General features: G+C 38.4%; 1 protein-coding gene across 1 annotated transcript; it reads right to left on the reverse strand.

The window, feature by feature from the left end:
* Positions 1 to 1,136: 1,136 nt before the first annotated feature.
* Positions 1,137 to 26,707, reverse strand: LHX8 (LIM homeobox 8). The gene is made up of 9 exons (XM_057749100.1): positions 26,477 to 26,707; positions 24,413 to 24,499; positions 23,856 to 24,017; positions 20,031 to 20,152; positions 17,769 to 17,989; positions 17,151 to 17,254; positions 12,487 to 12,582; positions 6,384 to 6,567; positions 1,137 to 1,741 (listed from the first exon to the last, which is right to left on the reverse strand). The coding sequence occupies exons 1-9, from the start codon at positions 26,555 to 26,557 to the stop codon at positions 1,665 to 1,667; spliced, it is 1,134 nt and encodes a 377-aa protein (XP_057605083.1). The 5' UTR covers positions 26,558 to 26,707; the 3' UTR covers positions 1,137 to 1,664.
* Between the last annotated feature and the right edge of the window lie 384 nt (positions 26,708 to 27,091).

A 27,091-nucleotide genomic window follows, 5' to 3' on the forward strand; every position in this document is an offset into this window, starting at 1 on the left:
TGCTAACACTGCAGAAGTTGGCTAGACTACAAGTGCTTTCCTCCACATCTGGTAAAGGTAAAGCTGACCTCACCACTTCATGCCTGGGACAGGTAGACAAAAACCCAAGGAGATTAGCATCAATTTCACAAGATCGGATACAGTGACTACTGGCTATGTTTTTTGGATTTTGACCAAAAGGATTCTAACTGGAGCAGCAAGTTTCAGAAAAACAAAACACTTTTTTCCTCCTTCCTCCCACAGTGAAACTTAGGTTTGTTGTTTCTTTTTTGAGGCAGATAGTAAGTTACTGACATCCACGTGATTCCTTTCTGGTTGCATTTATGATTACTAGAATAGAATTACAAATACTCCACTATTACTTCCAGTTCTCAGCCAGATGTGAATCTGCCAAGTTAAAGACTCAAACTTAAGATTCTTAAGACTTTTTCTCACTACCTTTTTTTTTCCCTGATTGGTGTATAAAAGACAAGAAGTGAGTACTGATTAAATTCTTTAAATCCAAAAATTAGTGAGGATGGCACTACTTACTTTTGTAATTCCAAGACAAGTGTCCACTGCTACAAAGGATAAAGTCCTGAGGTTTAGATTTCAGCTCTCAGAATCATAATCCCTAAAGAGGGTTCACTAGGAAGAAAAAGTAAAGAGTCTCTGCTCTAGAAGCATTGGTCACAAACTCCAAATATTTCTAGTCATCCTTTTTCAATCCTGAAGAAATATATTCTTATGGCCCACATTTTATTTCTGACTTAGAACACCCCAAAAGGTCATTTTGCAAAGTGCTCTGCCTTTTCTTTCACGTTAATTTTATTAGATAGTTCAAAAAGGACAATTTTCCAAATTAGATAATTTCATGTATTCTTTTCTCCAGTAACTGCAATCATGTACAATTAAGTTTCCTATTAAAATATACTCATAACAGCTCCAAACAAAATGACTTTTTAAAATTAAGAACTGTTATATATGAAAGAGGCTAAAGTCAACTTACTGCTGAACACACACACACACAAAGGATTAATTGGTTGAAACTTTCACGAGAATGGAAAATGTTTAATAAACTCAGAATGATGGGCTTATTAAACTGTAGTGTTATTTACAGCCATAGTTCATCAACTACAAACACAATAAAGTGTTTGCATGGCATGCTACAACAGAAGCTTTATTCGGTTCATTCAGAAAACATTGGCAAAATAAATTTCAGTTGCAAATTCACAGATACACGCTTCAAAGTATAAAGCTGTATATAACAAAAAAAATACAGGTAATATTTATAACAATAACTTACAGATACAAACTAATGATACACTACAATTTCACAAAGGATTGTAAACATTTTGCACACTTGTCAGTCCTTTCTTTTAGGCAAAGTGCTCTTTTGATGACAAATAAATTAACAGATACACACTCGAGTGAATTATTTCCATACAATACAAAAAAAAGTTTTGATTTGTTTTCCTCTTGTAAACATAAGTTTTACAAAAAATGAAGAATCAATAAAAGTGTCTTGCAGGCCAACTAGAGATACATACCTGGGCAGCAAAGTGATGTTGGAAATGCTTTGGGTGTTAAATAAAAAATTAACATTAATATATTTTCAATGGCATTTTGTACATAATAAATGACAAGTTTATATCCTTAATTATTTCTATCCCTGAAAAAAGGAATTAGGTATGACTTATTGGCAGTTGTGTCATTGAATGGGGTAACAAGGGCTGGAGTCCAAGGGTTGTTGGTGAATGAGCTACAAAATAGAAAGAAATTTGTGGATCAGTTTTGTAGGGTAAATGAAACTGATTTAAAAACAAACAAAAAACAATCCAAGGCAATGTTCTCTCACTACTGATTACAGCTGAGGGCACCAAACTACACTCATTCCACTGACCTCAGCAGGACCGTTAGCTTATTCAGCACAGTGAGTATAGTACTAAATGAGAATCCAGGAATGGTTTACCCCAAAATCTTTATTTGGGGCCACAAGCTTTTGCCACTTTAATGTCCTCCATCCATACCCCATTCACTGCACTTTACCCTGCAGCTAGAAACACATGTGAGCTTCATCTGCAGAGACGCTGCTAGCTTTCATAGGAAGGTGCCTCTATAGGGTGACCCTCTGCCCCAAATTCTCATGTATGAATGCTTAACTGCCTCTTCCCTAAACGTACATCAAAGCACATTTGACTCAGACAACACTACAGTCATTCATCCGAACACACACAATTTTAATTCTAGTGTGAGTAAATGGCAACAATGATACAGGCTCTGATTTTTCTTTAATCAAACTTTAAAATGAACTTTTCACTCTCAGCAAGAACTATGTTGCTTCAAGTTCAACGTCCCGCCAAGAGCAACTAAGAAAGCTGGACAAAATTTTTAGAAATCTGTTTGAAAGCATCTGAAAGATACCCAGGTAGTGAGAACTTGCAAAATCAAGTCCTAGAGAAGGAGGGAAATCAAATGAGGCTACTTTTCCTTCACAAGTTGAATAACAATTTTAAAAGAAAAGGAGTGTCCAAGAGGCTGAGACATATAGCAAAGTTTTCAGGAATTAGACTTTGGGTGGTGGGGAACAAATATCAGGGACCACTGAAGAGAAGCCCTCATTAAAACAACAGACACAAAACAAAACACAAGCTTTTGGGGGAATTCCAAAAGGCTAGTTCCAGGGAGTAGCGACCCAGAAATATATCAGCCCTTGTGAGGACTGATGCCTGATTGGATTAAGTTGATCTTCCTCTGACCTAACTGTCTGCTAAAGGCAAAACTAAATCCTTTCTGGAGGAAGATATCATCCAGAGCCTCAAATTATTTCTAGTTTTCACACCTAACATCTGAAGTGCAATTAAAAAATAACAAGGCAAATAGGACATGAATTGACTGAAAACAGGAAAAAACAATAGACTAGACCCACAAAATACTGGAGGTGTCAGATATGGACTTCAGTATCACCATAATTAATGTAACAATTTTGTTAAGTAATAAAGTGATAAAATAGATAATTCTGGCATAGAAGTGGAAACTATATAAAAGAATGAAATGTAAATTCTAAAACTTGAAAACATAATAACTGAAATCAAGAGCTCAGTGGATGAGGGAAGGGATACGGGGATATATGTATAAATACAGCTGATTCACTTTGTTGTACAGCAGAAACTGGCACAACAGTGTAAAGCAATTATAATCCAATAAAGATCTGAAAAACAAAACAAAAAAGAACTCAGTGGATGAGTTTTACAGCATAGACAGAGAAAGAATTAGTGAACTGGAAGACAGGTCAGAAGAAAATATCTAGACTGGAACACAGAAGGTCAAAATGCTGGAAAATATGGACTTTTTCAATAAGGGTAGAAACAATACTTGAAGAGACAAAATCTGATCCTTTTCCATAGTAAAATACATCAAACTACATATTCAAGAAGCATATCTACGCACATTATACTAAAATGAAAACCTAAGATAAAGAGAAAAGCTAGGGGGCTTCCTCGGTGGCTCAGTGGTTGAGACTCCGCCTGCCAACGCAGGGGACACAGGTTCAATCCCTGCTCCAGGAAGATCCCATATGCCGCGGAGTAACTAAGCCGTTGTGCCACAATTACTGAGCCTGCGCTTTAGAGACCGTGAGCCACAACTATTGAGCCCATGTGCTGCAGCTACTGAAGCCCACGTGCCTAGAGCCCATGCTCCGCAACAAGAGAAGCCACAGCAATGAGGAGCCCGTGCACCACAATGAAGAGTAGCCCTCACTCACCATAACTAAAAAAAGAAAGCCCGTGTACAGCAAAAAAGACCCAACACAGCCAATAACATAAATAAACAAATTTATAAAAAAAAAAGAGAGAGAAAAGCTAGAGGAAAAAGATTCACTTTTAAAGGAGCAAGAATAAGACCAACAGCTGACTTCAACAAGTGGTATCAAGTTAATTAACTATTTATATTCTAAACAACAAAAACAATGGAAGCAAGAAGACAATGTAATTCATATTGCCAAAGTGCTGAAAGAAATAGCTGCCAGACCTCCCTGGGGGTGCAGTGGTTGAGAATCTGCCTGCCAATGCAGGGGACACAGGTTCGATCCCTGATCTGGAAAGATCCCACATGTCGCAGAGCAACTAAGCCCATGTGCCACAGCTACTGAGCCTGCGTGCAGCAACTACCGAAGCCCGTGCACCTAGAGTCTATGCTCTGCAACAAGAGAAGCTGCCACAATGGCGCCTACGCACCACAACGAAGAATAGCCCCTGCTCGCTGCAACTAGAGAAAGCCAGTGCACAGCAACGAAGACCCAAGGCAGCCAAAAATAAAAATTTAAAAAAAAAAGAAGAAGAAAATAGCTGCCAACCTAGGTTTCCACATACAGAGGAAAAACCACTTACAACTGCATCAAAATAAAAACTTACAAATAAACCTTGCAAATAAATCTTGCACAAAAGATGTACTACAGAGAAAATGCTAGAATATAAGAGAGAGTTTGAAGATGACCTAAATAAACAGAAAGACAGACTAAGATCATAATATGGAAGACAATATTATTAAGATGGCAGTTTCATACAAACTGATTCAACAGATTATATTAAAATCTCAATTGTTTTCTTTTTTTGGTGGAAAAATTTATGGCACTACAAATGAACAACGAAGTAGGACAAGGCTGTACTACTGGATATCAAGAATTATAAGCCTAACATTATTAAAACAATTATTGATATAAAAATAAACAGACCAATAAAACAGAATAGAGGGTACAGAAATTGACAAATTATATGGACATTTGATTTATGATAAATGTGGCAGAGCAAAGCAACTGGGAAATTGGTGCTTTCAAAAATATAACAAAACCTTTGCTCCTTATTTTACACCACATATAAAATTCAATTGTAGCTGGACTGTAAATCTAAATGTCAAAGGTAAAACAAAGTTAATGAAGATTCTAGAAGATAACATAGGAGAAATATCTTTATTATCTTTGTGTAGAAACAATTTCTTGAACAGGTCATAGAAAAAGCACTCCCCATGAAGGAAAAAAACTGATGAAATGAACTACATTAAAATTAGGAACTTATGCTCAATAAAACATGTCCTTAAGAGAAAAAGCAAACCACTGAATAGGAGATATCTGCACCACATATAATCATCAAAAAACGTATTTATATGCAATATATAGCCAAAACTAGAACAAATCAAGGAAAGAACAAGATAAGCCAACAGACCAACAAGCAAAAGACATGAATAAGCACTTCACAAAAAAGGATATACAAATGCCCAGTGAAAAAATGCTCAATCTCATCAGTGATGAGAGAGAAGCGAATGAAAATAATAAGAAAACACTGCACAACCACTAAACTGGCTAAATTAAGAAGTCACACCATACCGAGTGTTGGTGAGGATGTGCTGCACCTTGAACTCTCACGTGCTGCTGGTCTGAGTGTAAACTGGTTCAACCGCTGTTGGAAACTTTTTGACAGAATCAACTAAAATTGAACTTATGTGTAGCCAGGACCCTATGTTCTACTCCCAGGTATATACCAAACCAAATTGTGAATTAATGTGCACCAAAAGACACGTACAATAAGGCCCACAGCAGCGTATATATAAAAGCCCAAACTGGAAGTAACACAAACGTCTAACCCTAAGGTGGACTGTGGTATATTCCTACAGTGGAATTCTGTATAACAATGAAACAAATCACTGATTCTTGCAACAATACAGATGAATCTCACAAACACGGTAGTTGAAGGAAGTGAGACATGAGAATACATTCTGCATGGTTCGATTTACATAAAGCTCAAAAACAGGCAAAACTAGAACATGATTTTAGAAGTCAAGGCAATATTATTTTGGAGAAAGCAGATAATGATTGGGAGGGGACATAAGAGAGGCTTCCAGGGTGCTAATTATGTTTTACTACTTCATCTGGGTAGTATTTACATGGATATGTTCACTTTATTAATTCATTGAGCTGAATACTTATGTGTGCCCTTTTCTACATGTATGTTTTGCTTCAATAAAAAAGTTTAACAAAACTCAGTAAACCCTAGTCTAAAAATCTAAGTGTGAATACTTTCTCTGATCCTAGGAAAATAAATTATTTAAATATTTATCAGGTGAAAACGACAACAAAAAAGTGTTTCTGAAGTAAAAATCAAGCACTATGAGTCATTAGCAATATTTGTATTTTAGCTGTAAGGTGAATGTTAACCTTGTCCCTTAAGAGGCAGTCACAGAAATAAGAATGTTGGATAGTTCTCCCTACTGCACCCTCCCCCAACACAATATTTTTCAGCTACTACTGAGGTAATACTTCAAAATGTGAATCCTATAAATAATATACTATTAGAAGGTACCAGTAATTGATTGCTTGGGAGGCAGCTGTTAGATATTAGGGTACCTACCATCCATGTAACTATGCAGCGCAGTTAACATTGTCCCATCTTGGGGCACATAGGCGGAATAAGCCATTTCTTCTAACATGGGTGGAGACAGCCTGGAGGGCGGGACTGCTGTGACTGGGGCGGAGGAAGAGTGATTAGGACTGACGTGTTTCTTGTGGCGGGCTCTACAGTTCTGAAACCACACCTGAGGGAGGAGAAAAGCAATGTAGCTATGTCATAACAAGAAATGCAACCTCACTCTATCATATAAGCACAGCATAAATCTAAATAAGCTTTTTTTAAAAAAGAGTTCTGTAGACACAAGAGAAACTATTTTGCACAGTTATCGATGGTCATTTTCTTTGACCAAATAATAATTATCTGGTGATTTACTTAAAAACTGATTCTATACTAAGCCAGCATCTTCCAAAATAAAAATGGGGGAGGGGATTCAAAATTTCAGAAAAGACTCCTTGGTTTTAACACTGGCATTTGGGACAAAAAGGAAAACAGGAAAAGCCCTTTCATCAGAATTTTTTAAAAAATACACTACTAAATGTATTCTCAGACACCTGCTGGGCTTATTTTAAATCCTTTTTCAAATGACTAAAATCCCTACTGAGAACTTAAAGCTTTCTACAAACCTCTTTATTCAGTTATTCCAGTCATATTATAACCTGCTGAGTTCAATTTCTCCTAGCAAATACATAGGCTATTCTCTAAGAAGCAGGTTAAGATCAGGCTAATAATAAGAAACAACTAGTGATATTTAAGGAGAATAAAATACCAAACACATCCACTAGTGAAAGAGTTCATCAAATGTAAAGAGCTAACAACCCCGCTGTCCACTCTATCACAGAAATAAAGGAAGCGTATTCTGGGTAAGTGGAGTTTTACAGGCAAGTCAGGGTAAGTAAGGCTAGACTGCCCAGAATGCTTCCAGTATCTAAGCTACCTGCATTTGAACTCCCTACTCTTAAGTAAAACCTGCCTACAGAGTTTTCCTCTATTAAAATATTATAGTATTCATTTGCTATCACTCCGAACAATTCTGTCACAAGAAGACAGAGAAGTGGAGGGAAAAAAACTTTAAGGAAATTAGGATGAGAACATTTGGGGATCAGAGAAGAAGCCCAGGGACTGGTAGGTAGTTACTTGATGGCATAAGGGATTCAGCGCTGAATAATGTGGAACAGAAGGAAGCTGCAAAAAGATTTATATGAAAAAGTTGGCCTGATTTCAAAAGGCACACCTTGTCCTCGGGACTTACAAACAGAAGACTGCAAAATATAAACTCAAGGGGTTAAAACCAAAGGAATAGAAACTAATAATACGATGGGGTCTGAGCAGGTGGCTGAGTGGTGGCACCTGAGGAGTATTTCAGGCACAAGCTTAGGCATGTATCAAGGAAAAGGAGTGAGAAGTCAAAGACTTTCCCCCCATCTTCTGGAGTGTTAGACTCTTGGGTACCTATATAGAGATCTCACCCAATGTCTTCAGTCACAGTTCCTCTGCAGGCTTCTTAACAACAGGTGCCACTGCTGTCACCCATCCAGCCAAGAAGACACACACACACACATTCCCCAACTTGTAAGCAGGAACTGCTGCCACCTGCCTTTTCCCCTAACAGTTTCTGGAAGACAAGCACTCCAGAGGACTACACATAACCTAACACACATGGCACTATGATTCCCAGAGTTTCCTCAAAGTACCTTATGTCTCTAATAAATTATATATTGGATGGAAACTATTCCGTTCTTTTTTTTAAAAATCTCAGGCTTCGTAAATAAATATGAAGAAAGCACGATGTAAACAGTAGAATAACTACCTTAATGCTAATTCAAATAGCTCCTTGGAAAGATCAACAGGTAATTAAAAGAGAGAGGTTTGCAAACACAAAGTGTCATGTAACTTGCACAGCAGAATACAACTGAAGATTCCATACATCAGAAAACTTCTGACCTGAGAGCTATCTAGCTTTAGGAATGAAATACAGTCTTATTGACTCTCCTCACTGACTTAAAATTTCCTCCTTCTGCTTCCAAACCTCTAGCAAGAGTTAAACTTTCTTCTGAGCAACACATTATTAAAAAATTTGAGTGCTAAATTGTAAAATATATAAGCTGAAAGCAGACTAGACGTTCTGCAAAAGAAAAGACTAATGCATAAGATGAATCTTTTAGAAAACCTAAAGAGCCAAATATGAGAATTTAATGTATGAAAAAGATGGAATTTTAAATTATTGGGAAGTGAGTATTGGCATAAAACTGATTTACAGAAAGCTGGCTAATCATTTGGGAGGAAAAAAACAGAAATATGCCTACTTTACAACATGTAACCAAAAATCAATTCCAGATAAACAAGGGCTTATGTGTAAATAATTGGGAGCATAAATGTTTAAGGAAACAAAAGCCAATGTTGATATACTCTCTAGGTGGAGAAGCATAAAAAAGGCCAAAGCTATGAGAAAAAAAAATTAAGAGATTTGAATAAAAAGCAATGTAAAATTTCTATGCGGAAAAAAATAAATGAAAAGGAAATTGATGAACTATGGAAGTTTAACATGCTAAATAGAATAAAAATCAGTAAGATAAAGAGAAAAGAAATATCCAGATAGAAAAGTGAGCTAAAAAAACACAATTTTCAATTACAAAATAAGCAAACATGTTAAGGTTTACTGATAATAAAAGAAATATAAATAAAAACAATATTTCCTGACTTCAAAATTGGAAAGGATATAAAAGAATGATAGATTTTAGGATTTACGTGTGTTGGGGAAAAGGCAATTTCATACGTAGGTCCTAGTAGAATAAATTGGTTATAAACTTTCTGCAAGGAGATATTTGTACTATCAGTCAAAGGCCCTAAAAATGTTCCATCTTGACTCAATATTCCCACTTCTAGAAATGTATCCTATGGACACTACTGAACAAATGTGCAAGGTATACACACAATGTTGTTTACTGTAGCATTCTCATGATAGCAAAAAGTTATAAATAAACTAAATAAGTTGTGCTATGCTCAATATGTGTAGCAATAAAAATGATGTGAGTCTTAATACGGAAAGAGAACTCCAAGCACACTGATTGGAAGAAATAGCAAAGTTTTATCATGTTTCTGTAAGATACACAATTCATTATTCACCTCTCTGAAAGGGTATGTGAACAGTGATTGTAGCTGGATGCACAGTGTTAAAAGTAAAATCATCCATCTTTATTCTGTGATTTCAGCTCAATGATGATCTGCTCTGCTACAATGTCTCACTATGCAGACTTCAGCTAGTAAAGGTGAGACCTGTACTTACACCCTAAGACTATTATTTCTACCTAATCTTTGGGTAACCTAGTTTGCATACTAGAATCAAGGCTTAGGAACCAAATCTCTTTAACTTTTCTAAAGTGTGCCCAGTGCTAGGAAGTAGGCTAGTCAAAGAGGTTATGACTGTTATTTGAGGTCACAGTAATTAATCCTTCAAAAATACTGTGAAGGACTATATATTTGAATTGCTAGTACTCCTTCCTTTGCCATCTTATCAAAAATACTTAAATTCAATCCTCACATATTAAAAGCCACCATCCCACAATATATTCTCCAAGTTCTAGTGCTTCAAATAAAGTTAACTTTCTCATGATCCTGGTGACCTAAATACCTGGAAATTATCAATACATGACAGATGTCTGTCTGGGGTCCTTACTTCTTCAAATAATAAGAAACCCTCCATTTTCCTTTGCTTCCAACTTCAACATAATCTAACACATAATAATCATGAATCTGACTTAGCTACAGTAGTCACTGTCACTGAATGTACAGAGTCTTAGATTTTAAGGACCCCTTAGACCATTGAGTTTGAACTACCTCAACAAAGGAAGCTTCACTTCCAGGTACAGGGAACTCAGTACCTCAGCAGTAAATAGCCTATGCCATTTTTGTAATCTTACATACCGAGAAAATTCTTCATTGTGAGTGAAATCTGTTTTTTTCCTACATTCCCTTGCAGAGACCTGATCCCACTGCCTGTAGGACAGCCTTTCACATACATTTAAAGACACCTATTCTGTTTCTACTATTCCTTCCCTTACCATCTCTGGATCTTTTCTCCAGATAAATATCCTGTTTCTGTTAATACCAAAATATGATTTCTAGACTTTCACGGCCTTAACCTTCCTCTAAAGGGAGTACTCTTTTCATACTGGTTCTCTGTTAGTCCCTTTCTAAAATTTGGCACTCTGAAACAAACACAATACCCTGGACATTTGAAAAGTACTGAGGTCATGGGACTTGTCTCTTCAGAGAGCCTCATTACACTGCACTCAACCAAATCCACTGGGAATCTAGGTCTCTGGAGAAGGTACAGCATCATTAGGTCTTTCCCACTGACTTCTTAGTATGAATATTTTTTTTTCTTCAGATCTTTATTGGAGTATAAGCCCTTTACACTATTGTGCCAGTTTCTGCTGTACAACAAAGTGAATCAGCTGTATTTATACATATATCCCCATATCCCCTTCCTCCTGAACCTCCCTCCCACCCTCTCTATCCTACCCCTCTAGGTCACCACCCATCATCAAGCTGATCTCCCTGTGCTATCATCAGCTTCTCACTAGCCACCCATTCTACAGCTGGTAGTGTACATATGTCAATGCTACTCTCTCACTTCGTTCCAGCTTCCCCTTCCCCTGCTGCATCCTCAAGTCTGTTTAAATGATTTTTTAATTACAAAATACTTCAGGCTTAATAGAAATAAACTGAAGAATAAATACCTGTTTACCAACCACCCAATTTAAGAAATAAAACATTGCATGTGCACTGTTGAACTTAACCTTTTCCCCTCACTGAACTTCATCGCGATAGTTACGGTCACTTGCACTATTAATTCCTTATGCCTTTTTCAACCTTAAATATTATTTAAAATTATTTTCCATTTCCCTGATCTCAGGGAAATACAAAATCTTGACACAGTTGACCACCGCCATCTTGAACCCACCTAACTCCTTGGGCCTCCATGATACTTCTATACCAGATTCATTCCTTGAATCTGGTATAGAATCTGGCTCCAATTCAAACAGCTCTCTCCATAAAGTCCATTCTTCCCTTTTTACTGTCCATGATCTCTTTAAGGATCTTACCCAATTTCATGTCACTGGATCTCTCTGAGTCCCGTCCATCTTTTAAAATACCTGTTTACATGCTCAATTGCTGCCATCATTGCCTGATTATCAGAGCTAGAAGGGAATTCACCTCCCTCCCCACTATCAAACTGTTTTTTAAAAAACCTTTAATATTCCTGCCAATAGCACCATTCCCATGGATACTTTGACTTCAAATTGAAGAGTCATCTTTAACGTTGTCTCTCTGCTTCCCCATTACAGTATCCAGGTCCTTTTCTTGTCTCTCTAGCATCCAGTACTTGCCATCAGTGTTCAGTCAATAAAATGTTTTCGGATGAATTCTTGGCCATTACTTCAGTTAAGTCTTTTTTCAAAAAATCACCATTTTGCTGGGCCTCACACCTGATCTGTCAATCTCTACGTAGCCTCTCCCAACTCTAATTCTTCCTGTGTACTGTCACCAGACCTTTCTTCCTAAAATCACATATCATGTCTTTCTCTTGCTCAGAAGAGAACTCTACATTCACAGCCTCTCCAATTCCATACCCCACAATTTGCAAACATATCTTCCAACAGATTTGCTCTAACTCATTCTTTCCTAGTTTTGTTTATACCACTCCCTCTACCCAGATCTTTAACAAAGGCCATCAATATCCCCCCTCTCGCCCACACCCACCCACTCACTCACATATACAATAATAGAAAAGTAGAAAAAATTCTGGCCTCAAAACCAGATCTAGCTTGGAACCACAGTTGTCTTTTTAGCCTGAGGCTCCTTAGGGTTGCTCTGAGCAATTAATGAATGGTCAACAAATGGTAGCCGGTAGACCAAACAGGCTAATTATCAGGTTTTAAAGAAAAACTGATTAGAGTGTGACAAGACCTAAAATGGGAAGCTAAATGCTTTGACATTTCTTCACAAGACAGAACAACAACAAAAAACAAAAACAATTTACACTTATAAAGACCTAGAATAGAACTTTTAACATCTTTTGATTAACTTTTAAAATAATCACCTGTATCACACGTCTGCTCAAGCCTGTCCTTTCTGCCAGTTTCTGGAGGGTCTGTGCATCTGGGTTGTTGTCCTGAGCAAATTGTGCTTGCATAACCTGTTTTTAAAAAATGTAGGTAATAAATAGCTAAAAACAAGAAGCTCAGTCTTATGCATTTTGATGACAGGAGAGATAAGACATGCACAAGAAAATGAGATACCTGTATTTTATTACTTGAAAATCAATATGAGGAAGTATGTATAAATAAAAAGAACGCACATTGTGTACCTTTATGCACAAGTTGCTATGTTGTAATTTTTAAATAAAATCTATTTCAACATAAAAACTTGTCTCCCAACTATGCTATTAAAAATAAGCTCATCTTTTCTTCCATTCTGACAACCCACAAATAAAATGCATAATAGTACGTCTCTTTACTATTTTTTCCATTTTGTTAAAATGGCTAGCATTAAAAAACTTTTAAAATACAAAAATCATATCTTCAGCCTCTACTGAGCAAAACAGGTTCAAGGCCCCTACAACAATTTTTATCAGCCTGCAAACAGTAGACAGTGCAACAGATGGATTCCACTTCATTGTAATGACTCCATCATTAATTGTTGTGAGCACTGCTCTACGCAAAGGAACATCTGGGATCTTAAAAAAAGACACCCATCAACCCACTGAATAAGAATTTCCTGAGATCTAAACATTTATAGATGGAAAAACTCCCAAGTGATTCTGATGTGAACCTTTGGATTGGAACCTGGTCTCAACTTCCTAGAAGATACATGCATACCAATAATTACCAAGAATACAAGCTGAAGGGAAAGGTTTGGAGTGGAGGGGGAGGGCAGGAAGGAGGAGTACCAGAAGAAAAGCACAAGCCAAGGGCTTTGGATCCTTTCAGAAAAGGAAACCATGGAAATTAAGTGGGATGTTTGAATTTTATTACATAAGAGTCAATAGAGGGAAGTATTATAAAATATAAAGAAAGTATCATAAGAATGAGAAAGGGGAGCCGGGCATCCAACATGATCGTGCATGTCCGTGGGCATGGGATGGCGGTAACCTACCTAAAGACCTTAAGTCCTGCTGACCTCAACACCATTTCCAAGAGGCAAGATTAGCTGCATTCTCCACTCTGCTCCTCATATAATACTATCTTCTGCCACTGCACTTGTCCCTGGGTAGCTAACTAATGTGTCAGCAAGTCGACCTCTCCACAACAGAAAGTGAGTTTCTTGCGGGCAAAGGGAATGTCTTATTCTTTATACCTGCAGGAGTCAATCCCCCTTCCCGTCACATAGTATGTGGTGAAGACCCTGACGGGATGATCCTCGACAACATGAGGGAAATCTGAAGACAGTGTGGAGAAAATGATTGATGTTGTTCCAGGAAACCTTATAAGGTTTACAAATGATATTTTTTTCAGTTAAGTATTCCTGGCTTCTTGTCCAACTACACGTGTCTACACACTCGCTGTAAAACAGCAATATTTTTGCTTTAAAAAAGGGCCAGAATCAGACTAAAAGTTTATAATCTCGCCCAGTTCACTTCATTCTTCCTCTCCTACTCCAAATGTGTTACTTCAATATCTTCATGTGTAAACAGTTGTGTTTATATGTCATTAAGCATGTAACATCCCAAAGAGAAAAATGAATGAACAAATTAATTATGTCTTTGTTTTTTAATTTTTCAAGGAGAAAAACTGAACAGATATTTGAAAATTTGTTTAAGGCCATTACTGATAATTCATAAAACAAAACCAGCATGCTTTTTACAAACACATTTCAAATTCACAAGTTTAATAATGGAACCAAATTACATTTACTAAAGCAATTTCTCTGTAAGGAATAAAGGAAAACTTAAATCAACACTGATGGTTCAAAATTGGAATATGTTAAAGGGAAGGTAAGATGTGTTCATCAGTGTTTAGTCTCACAAAAGAACTCTTTTAATTTTGACTTGGTTTCATTACTCTCCAGTCACTAATGATGCCAAAACCCACCGTACTCCTTTTCTGAGCTCTTTTAATATGCCAAGGAGCAAGGCTCTGTAACACATCATTTTAAGGCCAGAGAATCTACCAGAAACGTCAGGAGTGAGCATAGTAGCAGCTGACCAACTTGATCTAAAAGTAGATTAAAGTAGGTGCTAACCTTGGCTTAACATTAATAATCACTGAGCAAGTACTTCCAACTACAATAAACAAACCTAATATTGTTGGAACTTTTTAAATACAATATATACAAATGAGACAGTATTTGAAATATTTTTGCCAACACAAAATAGTATTCTATTTTGAAAGTCTTAAACTATTTTTTTCTTCCCATAAGTTCCTAAAGAAGAATTTGGGAAATTTGTTTGTTCTTCTCATTTTAACTCTTGACCAAACCAGGTACTCTTGACTTACTGATCTATATTTTATAATTTTGCTGAATTTAAACACTACTTAAATATATTCAGCTTTCTGAAAAGTAGGACAATTTGACATTGAAGTACATTGCCTGATTTATTAGAGGTTCTGGCAAAGTATAATGATTCAACTTATCCTAGATTCCTAAGCTACAAAGAACATTTGAGGACAAGGATTGCATCTCACTCGTTTCAGCCATTCCTGGAATAGACAGATGCTAATAAATACTGAATAAATGAGAACATGCTTTGAAAGCATATAATTTCTGCTTTCATTTTTAAAAACCTATGATTCTGATATAATTTTTTTAAAACATGATTCAGATCACATTTTCATATAATAATCCATGGCTTAGTTTGTGCACATTTGCAGTTTAAAACTATAAAGCTATCTACAAGATTCAGAATCTCACTCTTGTTTCAGCTGCCACTGCCATTAAGTGAAGTTTAAGGCATGGTTCTACTCATGGTCTCCTGGGAGGCCAAGCAAAATGAAAAGACCAGATCAGGGCCCAGATATCTTCTCTGCCATTCCCTTGGTAGTCTGCCTTGGGGGAGCCCCTCATCCCTTCTTGGATGAGGCTATCTATATCAAAGAATTTTAAGAGATAAAAGAAGATAATGTAGAGAAAATGTCTGGCATAGGACTTGGTACACAAAGACCTCCAGAAATATTATTCCCTTTCTATTTAATTAGTGCCTCTATCTTCCTATATGAGATTGTATACCTGCCTAAAGTGGTTTGAAATTTTCAGTTATTCTTTTACTCACAGATTTTTATATCAAACTAAAGTTATCAGCCTTATGATTATTAAAATTATAGCCAGGCTTCCATGGAAACAGCCCACTTTATAAACAGAACATATTTGTATTAGAGATTATATTTTAACTCAGACATCTTTTAGCTATTGGGTATTTTGCTGCCAGGTCTCCAACAGTTACTCATATCTCCTAACCTGGGGCTTTAAGTGAGCTTCATTACAACCAAATGAGGCACCCAGAAAAGCAACGTTCAAACAGATATTTCTTTCAGTTGCCTTATCTTTCATTTCCTACTTACTGACCATGTAGTCTATGCCTAAATTAAGAAATCAAAAACAATCTTTTGGAAATTTTTTAGAATGGATCTAAATTTTAATGCTAGATTGCTTTTCAATGCCATTAAGTTCCCTTGGAATATCTGTGTCATTATCACGGCTTCTTTCTTAACCACTCTCAAAATAAAAATTCTCTCTTTCACTGCATTCATCTTAAATGCTGCCAAGTGTTAGAATACTATAAATGCTTTTTCAAAAAATTACCTTCACTCATTTCTCAACATTGTATAAATATCCTTTCAAGTCTGAGCTAAGACGGACACTACATGTAAAGCACCCAGCCATACACGGTAGATGCTCCATAGATGTTACCTCACATTGACATAAAACAAACACTTCAGTCACATTAATCTTTTAGAAAATGTGATTTCTTTATCTGAAAAAAATGCCAGAAAGAACCATTGTATGTGTAGACTTAAATATAAAGCAAGGAGCAATTATTTCACTACTTTCTTGACAATTTGCATAAATAGAACTTAAGACAATTATATTTAGGGCAACTAAGTTGAAAATAATTCCTCCCTTTTCAGGGAACATAATCAACTTAAGCAACAAATTATAGAATTACTCCCTCTACCCCCTTTAAAAACAAGAAGGGTCTACTTGATTGGAGTCAATCAGCAGATTCCTGTTTATGGCAAGGCGTTTTCAACTCTTTCCTACTCAAAAATGTACAATATTGTCCATTAAAAGACTCAATGTGGTTTGTTAAAAAGATTAGTGTCCCACATACCCACATACCGAATGTCTCTTTCTGTTAAGAGTCCCCAGATATTTTGTCTTCTATCACAATCACATGTAGCAATGTAAACGCCTGGGTTAAAGCAATTTTTATCAGGAAGTCAGGACAGATCAACATTTTGTTTCCACTTTGATGTCAATGCTAACAGACCCCAGGGAGACAAACTTGAAGGACGAGCTCACATCATTTCATGACTCTCCAAATATTGATAAACAATATTTAGGGCAATGTTTTCATACATTTAACAAGTTAGTTTTCACAAAAAGTACAGGCTAACCTTTTTTGAAAACATAAAACTGTTTTAAGATAGCATAGAGATTGTTTTTTGTTTGGCTTTGTTAGTTTGGGGTTTTTTTGTTTGTTTGTTTTTTGGTCTTTTTTTGGTGGGGAAGAGCTTCATAAGCTCATAAATTCATTGTCATGTCTACCTGGAGCTGATCTGCTGTAAAGCTGGTCCGAGCTCTTTTTGCTGGTTTTGGATGATTAACATCTTGCTCTGTGAGGAGGGCGCCTTCAACACTAATCCCATTACCTGCATTTAAAAAACACACCATTCATGTTGGTAACTCAAATGGGGCCAGTCACACAATGATAGGTTTCTTGCATCTCTTGTCTTGGTCTGAAACTGTATACATCTTCTAGTTTGCCAAATCCCTTAAGTTTTAGAACATACTAGAAACATACTGTGGAAACAATATTCCATTTATAGGCTTGTATATTTAGCCAAAAGTGCACCAAGTTGGAAGTGCACATATAAGGTTCATCCTTACAAATGCAAATACAAGGAAACAAATGGTTACAAAAAGCAAAACAGAACCCTAAACTCAAGTCTGCTTCCTGAGAATATGGCACAAGGCGAATACACATGCCATGGTTTTTCTTGTAAATAAACAGATGGAGACCATCACTAACTGTAGAGGGCTTAATGAGTTTCACCACAATTACACTGCACAAAATAATGCTTTGAAACCACCTTAGGAAAAATCGTTTTTATCCCTGTGTTCACTGTCCCAAAAGATTCAAAAGTATTTTAAGTATATATTTACCATTTTCCACTTCTCTTTTTAAATTATCCAGCATGCAATCATAATGCACTCTGCAGAGGACTTTCTCTTCCACCAAAGCAAATTCCTCTCCCGTGGAAAGTTGCCTTTTGCAAGAAAAGCAGGCAAAGCACGCCAAGTGATAGACATTCCCCTTGGCCCTCCGGACCCAGTCAGTAGAATGGATGTGCCTCCCACAGCGAGAGCATCGAGTTCCATATCTTCTACATAAATAGAAGGGTGGGAGGTGAAGATTTTAATGCTTGGAAAGATATTCATCAGTCTAAGATTAAACTAACACATTATATTACTCACTGGATTAACCCAAGTATTTTGAAAATGAAACAGGAATCCATTATTTTTTAAAGAATCAATACAGTAAGCAATCAAGGTGAGATGGGATAATTCAAACCTGTTTATAAAACAAAAACTTCTCATTGTACTCTAAAGGAGAATAGGACTTTTTCTTTTAAAATAAATGAAATATGAGTTTCAATATCCTTCTTGTAAAAAATATCAGTGCGGTTATAAATTACCTAGAGACTCAACATAACAAACACACACACACAGTCCAGATTGAAACCTGAAAGTACGAAAGTATACCACTGAAGATATAAATAACGACATCTTAAAACCAAGTTGGGATAATTAGAAAATGCTTTGAATTTTTTAAGTTAAAACATTTAAAATGGATATTATCAAAAATTGAGTAGAACAGAAATTGTTCACTCTGGTGTGAAGAAGGAAAACTCAGAAATGTTTCCTTTGGTGAACAAACTATTTATTGCATTACCATCCACAAGAGGAGTGGAAATAGTACCTAAAACTTTTAAATACATATCTAGAGATTAATGAAAGTTAATCTTAACAAAATGCCAGATGTAAAGATTTCTTTTTTCTCTCATTCATAATGACCAGATACTCTCTAAAATATCTCCTACCACAACTGCCGTCATAGCCTGGCATATCCACATTAAACTAAGTAAGTATATGTGTCTGTCTATTCCTTAACATATCTCTAGAAGTATTGTCAGTTTTTAAGTTAATCTGAAAAACTGAATCATAAAAATAAATTTCAAGATATAGTAAAATATGAAATATAAAAAAAATCCTGAAGAACCAGACTTTCAATGTCTCTGAAACCAAACATTTCAAGAAGCTTTAAATTATTTAAAAAAACAAAAAATTAAGATTAGCATATCCTAAAGAAGAGACAAATTGCTGCTATTTTTGAGGAAACAGAGAGTAAACCTGATGAGAAATATATGTTTTGGGTAATTATAAAACTCTATGACTTTACAAAATAAAGGACTCTGGGTTTCATGAAGTGCTTTAAATTACCTAGCAATTTTATTCAAATCAATCACTAAACTCTCTTAAATCAGTTTTTGAAATTGAGTATAAACAGCATAATTAGTATTACAAACTTCATTATGTAGTATTAACTTCCCAATTTCACAATGAACATTCTTTTTCATTTGGAAATGCAAATAAAGAAAAAATGTGATAATTTTAAAAAGTCATGCTTAAGGATGATTTCAATTTTGAGATAGTTATCCAGTAAGAATTGAATTCTATCTTAGAAGAAACTTGACATTTAAACAATTATAAAGAGACCACGTGGAGAAAATGTTACCTTTAATATCCTAGGCAAATAAAATCTCACAAAACAAAGATCAAAGAAGAAACAAGAAAACAGGATTTTTAGGCAGAATACATAATTAGACTTGGTGTATTTCTGATACTGGAATGGTTAGTTCTACTGAATAATATGTTTTGTCACAGTTTCCAAACTGCTGGCATTTTATAGGTATAATACTAGGGGTCATTCTATAGTAAACTGGTAAAAGCTCAACAAAACCTTGATTTTTCCCCCAATAATTATCTCATTTTGTCTCGCTACTCCCCCTGGGCAAAGGGCTTTGTTATAATAAGTCATATTATAATTTCATACTTTATATCTCTGCACAGCAAAGAAGATTTCCTGTTTTTAATACCTAAAACTTTCATTCGCCAAAGTGGAGATAATTGTTTAAAATTAATTTTTGTACACTGAGTTCCTAAAACATATAAACATGCTAATTTTATTTGTTTTAATACAAATTATACCTCAAAAATATGAAGCATTCTCATTTTGAAATCCATTGTATAAGAAAAAGTGGGCTTCAGTAAATAAAACTGGACAAGAAAGCCTATTTACAAAATCCTCTGCGTAATAATTTTTTGGAGTACCTACTTACTAAAAAAGAAAAAGTTTCAGTGTACCTGAAATAATCAAGTTTGCAGAAAATGTCTTTGTCTTTAATATAACAGCTGGTATGCCTTCCTAAGGAGGTTCTGCAGACACTGCAGGAGAGACACCGAACATGCCAGCACAGGTCATTCACCTGCGAAGAAAAAAGGGGCAGAATAAGAAGCCATTCTATTACCACATTTAAGAGTATCCTTCATCGGTTTTCTGTATCAGGCAATTTTAAAAGCTGGCCCCTTAATATTTTAACACGTGCTCTGAAGGTTTCCATCTAAGAGGTGTCATTTACACAAATACGCATCTAGATATATTCTATTTTAGACCTCAACCAGAAAATCACAATAGCATATTCTACACTTTGTGCTTAATTGTTTTTAATATACCTTTGAAAAATTCAGGTTTCTTTTCATTTGTTTTGTTTTTAATCAAACATCTATGAACACAGGGAAAATTTTGGCCACTTTAAAGTCCCACATAGTGGTTTTATATTTTTTCCTTGACCAAATTCTTCCCACCAGGAAATATGGCAGCCAAAGAATTCAAGCCACATACCTTCCCAATCTACTTTTTAGCTAAATAATTATAAACTGTGCATCAGTTAAAGTGATAAAGAAAATGGAAAAGGAGCTTTGTAAGATACATACTTACCCTTGTAAAGAAGCCAGGCAATCCACTTCACTTACAAAAAAATTGCTAAGGTAGATTTAAATATAGATATGGCCAAGGCCCTGGCTCTTGTCTAACATTAAATAAATCAAGACATAAAGCACTGGTAACCCTACCTTAATGATTTGATTACTAGAGGAAAAAAATAAATGTATTATAAGCAGTTTCTAAAAAGGCCCCCAAGTATTGTTTGCCATTTACACTTCAGGAAGTAAGACATGCAATGCTTTAATTTAACTTAAATCACAGCACTTTATATTCTATATAGGGGCATGAAATATTGTCACATCAGGGGACAAATCATAAATACCCTCACCTTAAACTGTTGCCATTACAGTATAAGCGGCGGATCTTTAGCCTTCAAGAAGGAAGATGTGTATTGAATTGAATTTGTCTGTAAGGCAGGCTCCTAAATTTTGCTCTTGTTAAATGGACACAGGAATTAGGTTTATGCTTAAATTTCATTTAAAACAATGGCAATGATGCAAAAACACTAGTTATACTCTTCAAATATATCTAATGCCTAATATAGGAAATTGGAAAAATGGGAAATTGTGAAATACAGCTTTTGCCACACTATTTGATAACAAAGACTATCTCGTCCAATGATTCTATCATATTAGCATTACTGTTTAACGTGTTCTTCTCTGATATGAAATATGTAAGTTACTTGGAAGCTGAAGAAGAAAGTTTCGCTGGCTTCTAATTACAGTTATGTACCTCTATTCAAAGCACTCATGAGAGTATCACTGCAGTGAAATTTAAAGTTTTGGTTTTGCTATGTTCACCATACAAGAAAACTGGGAAAATAGCAATAGGAAACAATGGGAAAAAATCTGAGGAAATCGAAATAAAAAAAAAAAAATAACAATGGTGAATGCTGTCCTGGAAATTAGAGATGCATTTTCTTTCTATTTTTTCCTCAAATGGGCCCAATTAAGTTAAAGTTTAGCTGTAGAGGCTTCCTTTAGTATTCCACTGTTTAAGGCCTTCTGCATTTTGATCTTATCCAGGCTCATTTTTTTTTTTTCTTTTTAAAGCAAGGATAGATGCAGGCTTCAGGGCAGAGTCATGGCCATTCTCTAGTTCCCTAAAGCCAGACATAATGCCTGGTTTGCCACCTTTCCTCAAAGTTTACTTTAAAAAAAAAAAAAAACAAAAAAACTCCTTCATCTTCCATTTCTTTTCCAGAGAGGAAAGTGAGGTGAACGGAGAAAATTCTGGAGACCATAAACCTTTCCTGATGGCTAGCATTGATCCAATCTCTGTATGTATACATATGTAGGACCAAGCCAGAAAAAAATCACTCAAACCACAGGGTACTGAAGTATTAGATGGGGCAACAGATGCATCTAACTCCTCTCCTTTGTTCTAACTCCACTGTACTTGCCTCATGATATGGTATTTTTCTATATTAAACAGTTATACCCTCAAATATTCAATTAGGTTTAATAATTATTTTTTTCATGAGTGTTTCAAGTTGAATTCAAACTTATCTGGAAGAATAAGCACTCTAAATGGGGGGAAATTTTAACTCAGAGTTTTTACATAATCATAAAGTGTCAAACTTTTGTTAGAGCTAGTTTCCTATATAAGAAGCTAGTTTTCTTGTACATGTACTAATATATACAAAAGAGGGAGACTAAGACTGTACACAGAAGACTTCATTGAGAGGACTCTGGTCCTATTACAATTTGCTTTAGAAAACTCACTTAGATAACAGATTATTTTATACAATATAAATATATAATATATAAACATGTTAACATATAAAAGATGAACACTAGAAACAATTTTATCTATTTCAGAGGATATGTTAAGAGTCACTTTATAGTTACTTCTTTCTTTATTCCTCTGGTATGTATCTATTATAGATCCATTCAGAAACATTCTTAAAGATTAAGCTAATTATTGAGAGGGCTCATTGAAAATAAGAAACTAGGTTTGATCCAAAAGATGGTTTTGAAATATCTAAAAAGGCTCAGGTGTAGAAACACTGAAATGGGAATTTTAAGAAAGCAGATTTAAAGAGAAAGCCAGCTTTAAGAATCAACCACCAATTAAGTAACTTAGTCACTATTTAAAAGTTTTCACCAAAACTCTTTTTGGTGCTTTATCTGGGTTGCATCTACAAGGTATCATTCCAACTTCCCAGGTGAAGTAGCTTTGTATATTGAGGGAGAAATTTAAAGAAACTCACTAATTTGCTTTTTGAATTCATATTCTCCATATGAGTTCTTCTGAAAAACTGGGGGAAGGTGAGGAGAATAGAAAGTGAACTGGTTTGCTACTAATCCAGTGTGGGAGAGATCATTATTTTAAATAGTGGTTTTAAAAAGCTATTGAAGTTGAATTCCATGGTATTAGAATTAAGACACAAGAAACTATGATCCTTCATGGAAGGACATGGATAACTGGCCTGCCAGAAATTGTACTCCAAAACTCCCCCACAATATCTTGAGAGAAGTAAAACAAATTAAGACAGACAGTCAACTCTCAAACCACCACTTGAAGCACTTCAACCCAGGCATTTTTCTTTCTTTCTGTTTTGTCTAAGTTTACATCAATTTCCATTTTTTTCTACTAAGCACTGGACATTTAAAAAAAAATCATTGGGTGGCCCTGAAGTATTAAACCTAAGAGGAGGAAGATATTGAAAATGGTCTTTATTTAAATGCTACTACGAATTTAGTGTAAATAAACATGCGACTATGTAAAATAACTGTCCACAAAAGACCCTTTAAGGCACTTTACAGTGGTTCTCACCAAAGGAGACACTGAAAAGGGGAAATCGGTCCACATATACAGACTTGGAACCCTCATAAGCAGGCAGACATGTGGGTGTTATTGCGGATGGAGGAAGACCCTGTTTCCAGAATGGGTAAGGGTTTCCCCATTTCTGTTCCTCTAAAGTAGGTGGCTACCTCCAGTCCATCCACCCGGGGTATTGGGACTTCTAGGAGAGGATGTGTCACACACAAGCAGTTTTGCAACAACAGGGGGTATTCCAAGATTTCTTCTCCCACTCTCCCACCCTTGATTGGGCCGTTGTGCTGAGAAAGTCTACAACCTCGAGCGAGAACTTGAGTGGAAAAGAGGAAAAATAAACTTTTCTCTTTTCCCAGAGCTCCCTGGGAACCCCACTTCCCTTGGGCCTCGCGGCTCCGCCCTACCTTGAGAAGATACTTGTCCACGATCTCCAGGCCGCAGCTGTTGCACACACACTTGCCAGGGGGGCAGACGGAGCCCGAGGCCATGGACCGGGGCGAGGACGACGGGGACAGTGGGGCCGAGGAGGAGCACGAGTCCTCGTCCCCCACTCCCTCGGGGCTCACCTGCAGGAAGCCACGAGGCGCGGTCTCAGGCGGTTCCAGACCCCTCCTCCTTTCCCCATCCCACAGACCCACGGGGGCTCCCTCACCGCCTCTCCTCCCTTACCAGAAACCACCCCCAGTTCCTGAGGTCCCGCTTCTCGCCCTCTCCCCCGGGTCCAAGCTCCCACCACGCAACCGCCGGGGCTGCAGACCGCTGACCTCAAGGATCTGGGGCGCCTGGCGGCCCCGCGCGGCCAGCCGCACCGGCTCAGCTTCTCACCCCACCCAAGACCCCTCTCCACCCGCTCCCCGAGGGGCCAGTTGGGCCCGGGAAGGAGCGCGGGGACAGCAGCCCTCCATCTGGGGCCTCCTCCCCACGGCTAGTCTCTCCAGCACCCGGGTCCCTACCCACTCACCAGTGCCTCTTCCCCGGCGCCTTTCCGAGTCCTCCCGGCCGCCAGGGCTGCAGTCCGCCCGCACTCCTCCGACATGAGCCCCTGGCACTGGCGAGGTGAGGGCGGGGAAGTGGGGAGAAACAGAGACGAGAAGTTCAGAGCCCGCACGTGCGGCCCAGAGCTGCAGCTTCTGCGGACGCCGGGCGGGCTAATGAAGGCCCCCGGCGCGCCGGGCCGCGCGTGCAGCCGTCTGGGCGCCTGGGCCCGCGCGCGGCGGGCGAACGGACGGCGACGCAGCCTCCCTTGCCGGCCGCGGACGGCGGCGGCGCAGCTTTAGCGAGCGGCGAGGGGCCGCCGGAGCACCGAGGACTCTCCCGGCGCGCTGCCGCGCTATCGGGGCTCCGGGTCCCTGCGCTCACCGGAGCACGTCGGTTCCCCGCCCCCCTGCCGGGGGTAACAAGTTAATAACAATCATCCTCGCACAAAGCATTTTCTTTCTAGACGTCAATCACAGCGGAGCGGGGATCACCGGGCTAAAGGGGGTGCATGGGGGTGGGGAGAGAAGAAAAGAGGATTTGAGGAGGGGGTGGGGGTAGAAACTTGATTTCTTTAATAGCCTCAATTAAAAGAGCAAGACACACATATATTTTTAAAGGGGGGCTTTTTGAATTGGATAGCCCGAAAGGTGAAGAGGTTTAATAGGATACTTGAAAGCTAATTACAGCGGGATTTAAGAAGCCTGGTGTTTGTTCCGATGACAATTTGAATGTAAATGCTTCAGATTAAACCGAGCCAGCAGCTCTTTCGTAAACTTAACAGCAATTAGAGCTGCGAGTGATTTATACTCGTTTCTTTAAGGTGTAAATTGCCACTTATTGCTCGGTAAGTCAACATTTGAGCTACTAAAGGATTATTTTTAACCAGCGCAAAAAGCGGGTCGAATAATGGAAAATATCCAGCTGAATTTAATTTGTGTCATTAAAAAAAAAAAACACCACAACTCACCCAACCTCGGTCAAAATGTTTTAAAGCAACAACGCGCATTACTCAACTGTTTCCAAGCCTTTGCAGGAGTTTTGTTCTTAAACGAAAACTCAGCTGCTATGGGCTTTTTTTGCCTTCGTTTACAGACACTCTAGCTTGGGGGGGGCGGCGGCGGCGGGGGATCCCGAACTTGACGGCCCACACTTCTACATTTCTGTCTCTTCGCCTCCCTCTTTGCCCCCCTATAGCAGCACCAGGGGAGATGCTGGTCGGTCCCCCGGGCTCTCGGCCGGGACCCAGCGCCGCAGCACGGAGGCCGCGTCCTCGCAGACACAAAGAGTTTAGGCAGAAGAACCCCGAGTTCGCCGTGTGCTCCCCGCCGGCGTCGGCGCAAAGTCAGCGGTGCCGACTGCGGGACCCGCGGAGGCGCTTAAACAAGCTGCAGATGAGTTTCAAACCTAAAATGCGAGATACCCCGCGGGTCCTGCCTCCAGAGTGAGGTGAGAGTTTGTCAGTTTCTCCCTATCTACTCGAAGAACAGTGTGACTCGAGAGCCCTGGGGTTTGCTTCTTTCGGTTTTGTTTTAAGTCAAATGGCCCTCGTAGCCCGCCCTAGGATCCCAAAGGCCTTCCAGGAGCCAGCCCTGCTTCTGCTTCGCTGTGGGGCCGCGGCAGGGCGGACTGCCCTGCGGCCGGAGGCGCTCCTTAGGGCTGGCAAGCGTCCGCCCGCGGCCGGGCAGGAGAAGCCGCGCGCCTCTGTTCCGTCCCAGCGCACCGCCGCCTGGACCTCCCGACTCACTCTCCCGACCGCCCTTTCACCACTGCAAACACAACAAAAGCATGACTCACATGCACCCGAGAGCGCCTTAGGCTCGAGGCTTCGTCTCCCAAATTACTGTCTCCATGGCCTCAGGTTATGTGCGCTTGTGGGGAGGGGAGGCAGTGATTACTGACTAACGCTACTACGTAATAAAAAAAAAATTGCCAGGTTTGAAGATGAGGCCGTTACAGGTAATTTCTGAACCTCGTTTAGGAGCGCAAACAGCTTGCATTTCAAGGAAACTGAGATTCAGCTGGTGTGGCCAGGCGTCGGGTCGCTCACCTTCTCAGGGGGAACTGCCAGCTCCGGCACGTCCTTTTCTTCTAGTTTACACACAAACATCTGCTCGCTTTTCCAATACATGGCACTGCTAGGGCTGCTTATCACATACCAACTCCGGAGGGTCAGAGGCTGTCCGTGTCTGCCGAGCGGGCCCCCCTCCCCCGCCCCAATGCACTACTAAAAGCTGACTCCGAGAAGAGTAAGAATGCTACAAGTAAGTCTTCGTCCAAAGAGGCCGCTGTGACCGTAACCACTCTGATGGACTGCTCTTAAGATTCCTATCCCAACTTCATTGAGATCTGTCCCTCTAGGAAAAGGAAAAAAAAGAGTTTTGTTTTCCAGAGGGTGGAACCTTACAAGAAGGAAGGGAAGAGGGGGTGGGGGTGGGGGGAGCCTTTTCCTGGAGGAATAGCCTCACCTCCTTAAGAAAAACCCGCCTTCTCTACAAGTCAAGATCTTTATCAGGACAAGCCAACTTACTCCAGATTTAGTATTAAAGAAGAAAAAAAAATTGGGAATTGCCTGTTAACTTTCGACTAAAAAAAAAAAAAAACAAAACAAAACTACTCTCTGCATTTGCCGTGGCTTTTAAATTCTCACTCCCCAACCAAAACC

The sequence above is a fragment of the Hippopotamus amphibius genome, chromosome 1, assembly GCF_030028045.1.
Source record: "Hippopotamus amphibius kiboko isolate mHipAmp2 chromosome 1, mHipAmp2.hap2, whole genome shotgun sequence".
Taxonomy (NCBI): domain Eukaryota; kingdom Metazoa; phylum Chordata; class Mammalia; order Artiodactyla; family Hippopotamidae; genus Hippopotamus; species Hippopotamus amphibius.

Coding starts and splice junctions, on each gene's coding strand:
- LHX8 (XM_057749100.1), bottom strand. CDS start 26,557: ATGTATTGGAAAAGCGAGCAGATGTTTGTGTGTAAACTAGAAGAAAAG. Junction 24,018..24,412: donor GCGCCGGGGAAGAGGCACTG/GTGAGTGGGTAG, acceptor GGCTTCCTGCAG/GTGAGCCCCGAGGGAGTGGG. Junction 1,742..6,383: donor GCTGCATAGTTACATGGATG/GTAGGTACCCTA, acceptor TCTATTTTGTAG/CTCATTCACCAACAACCCTT.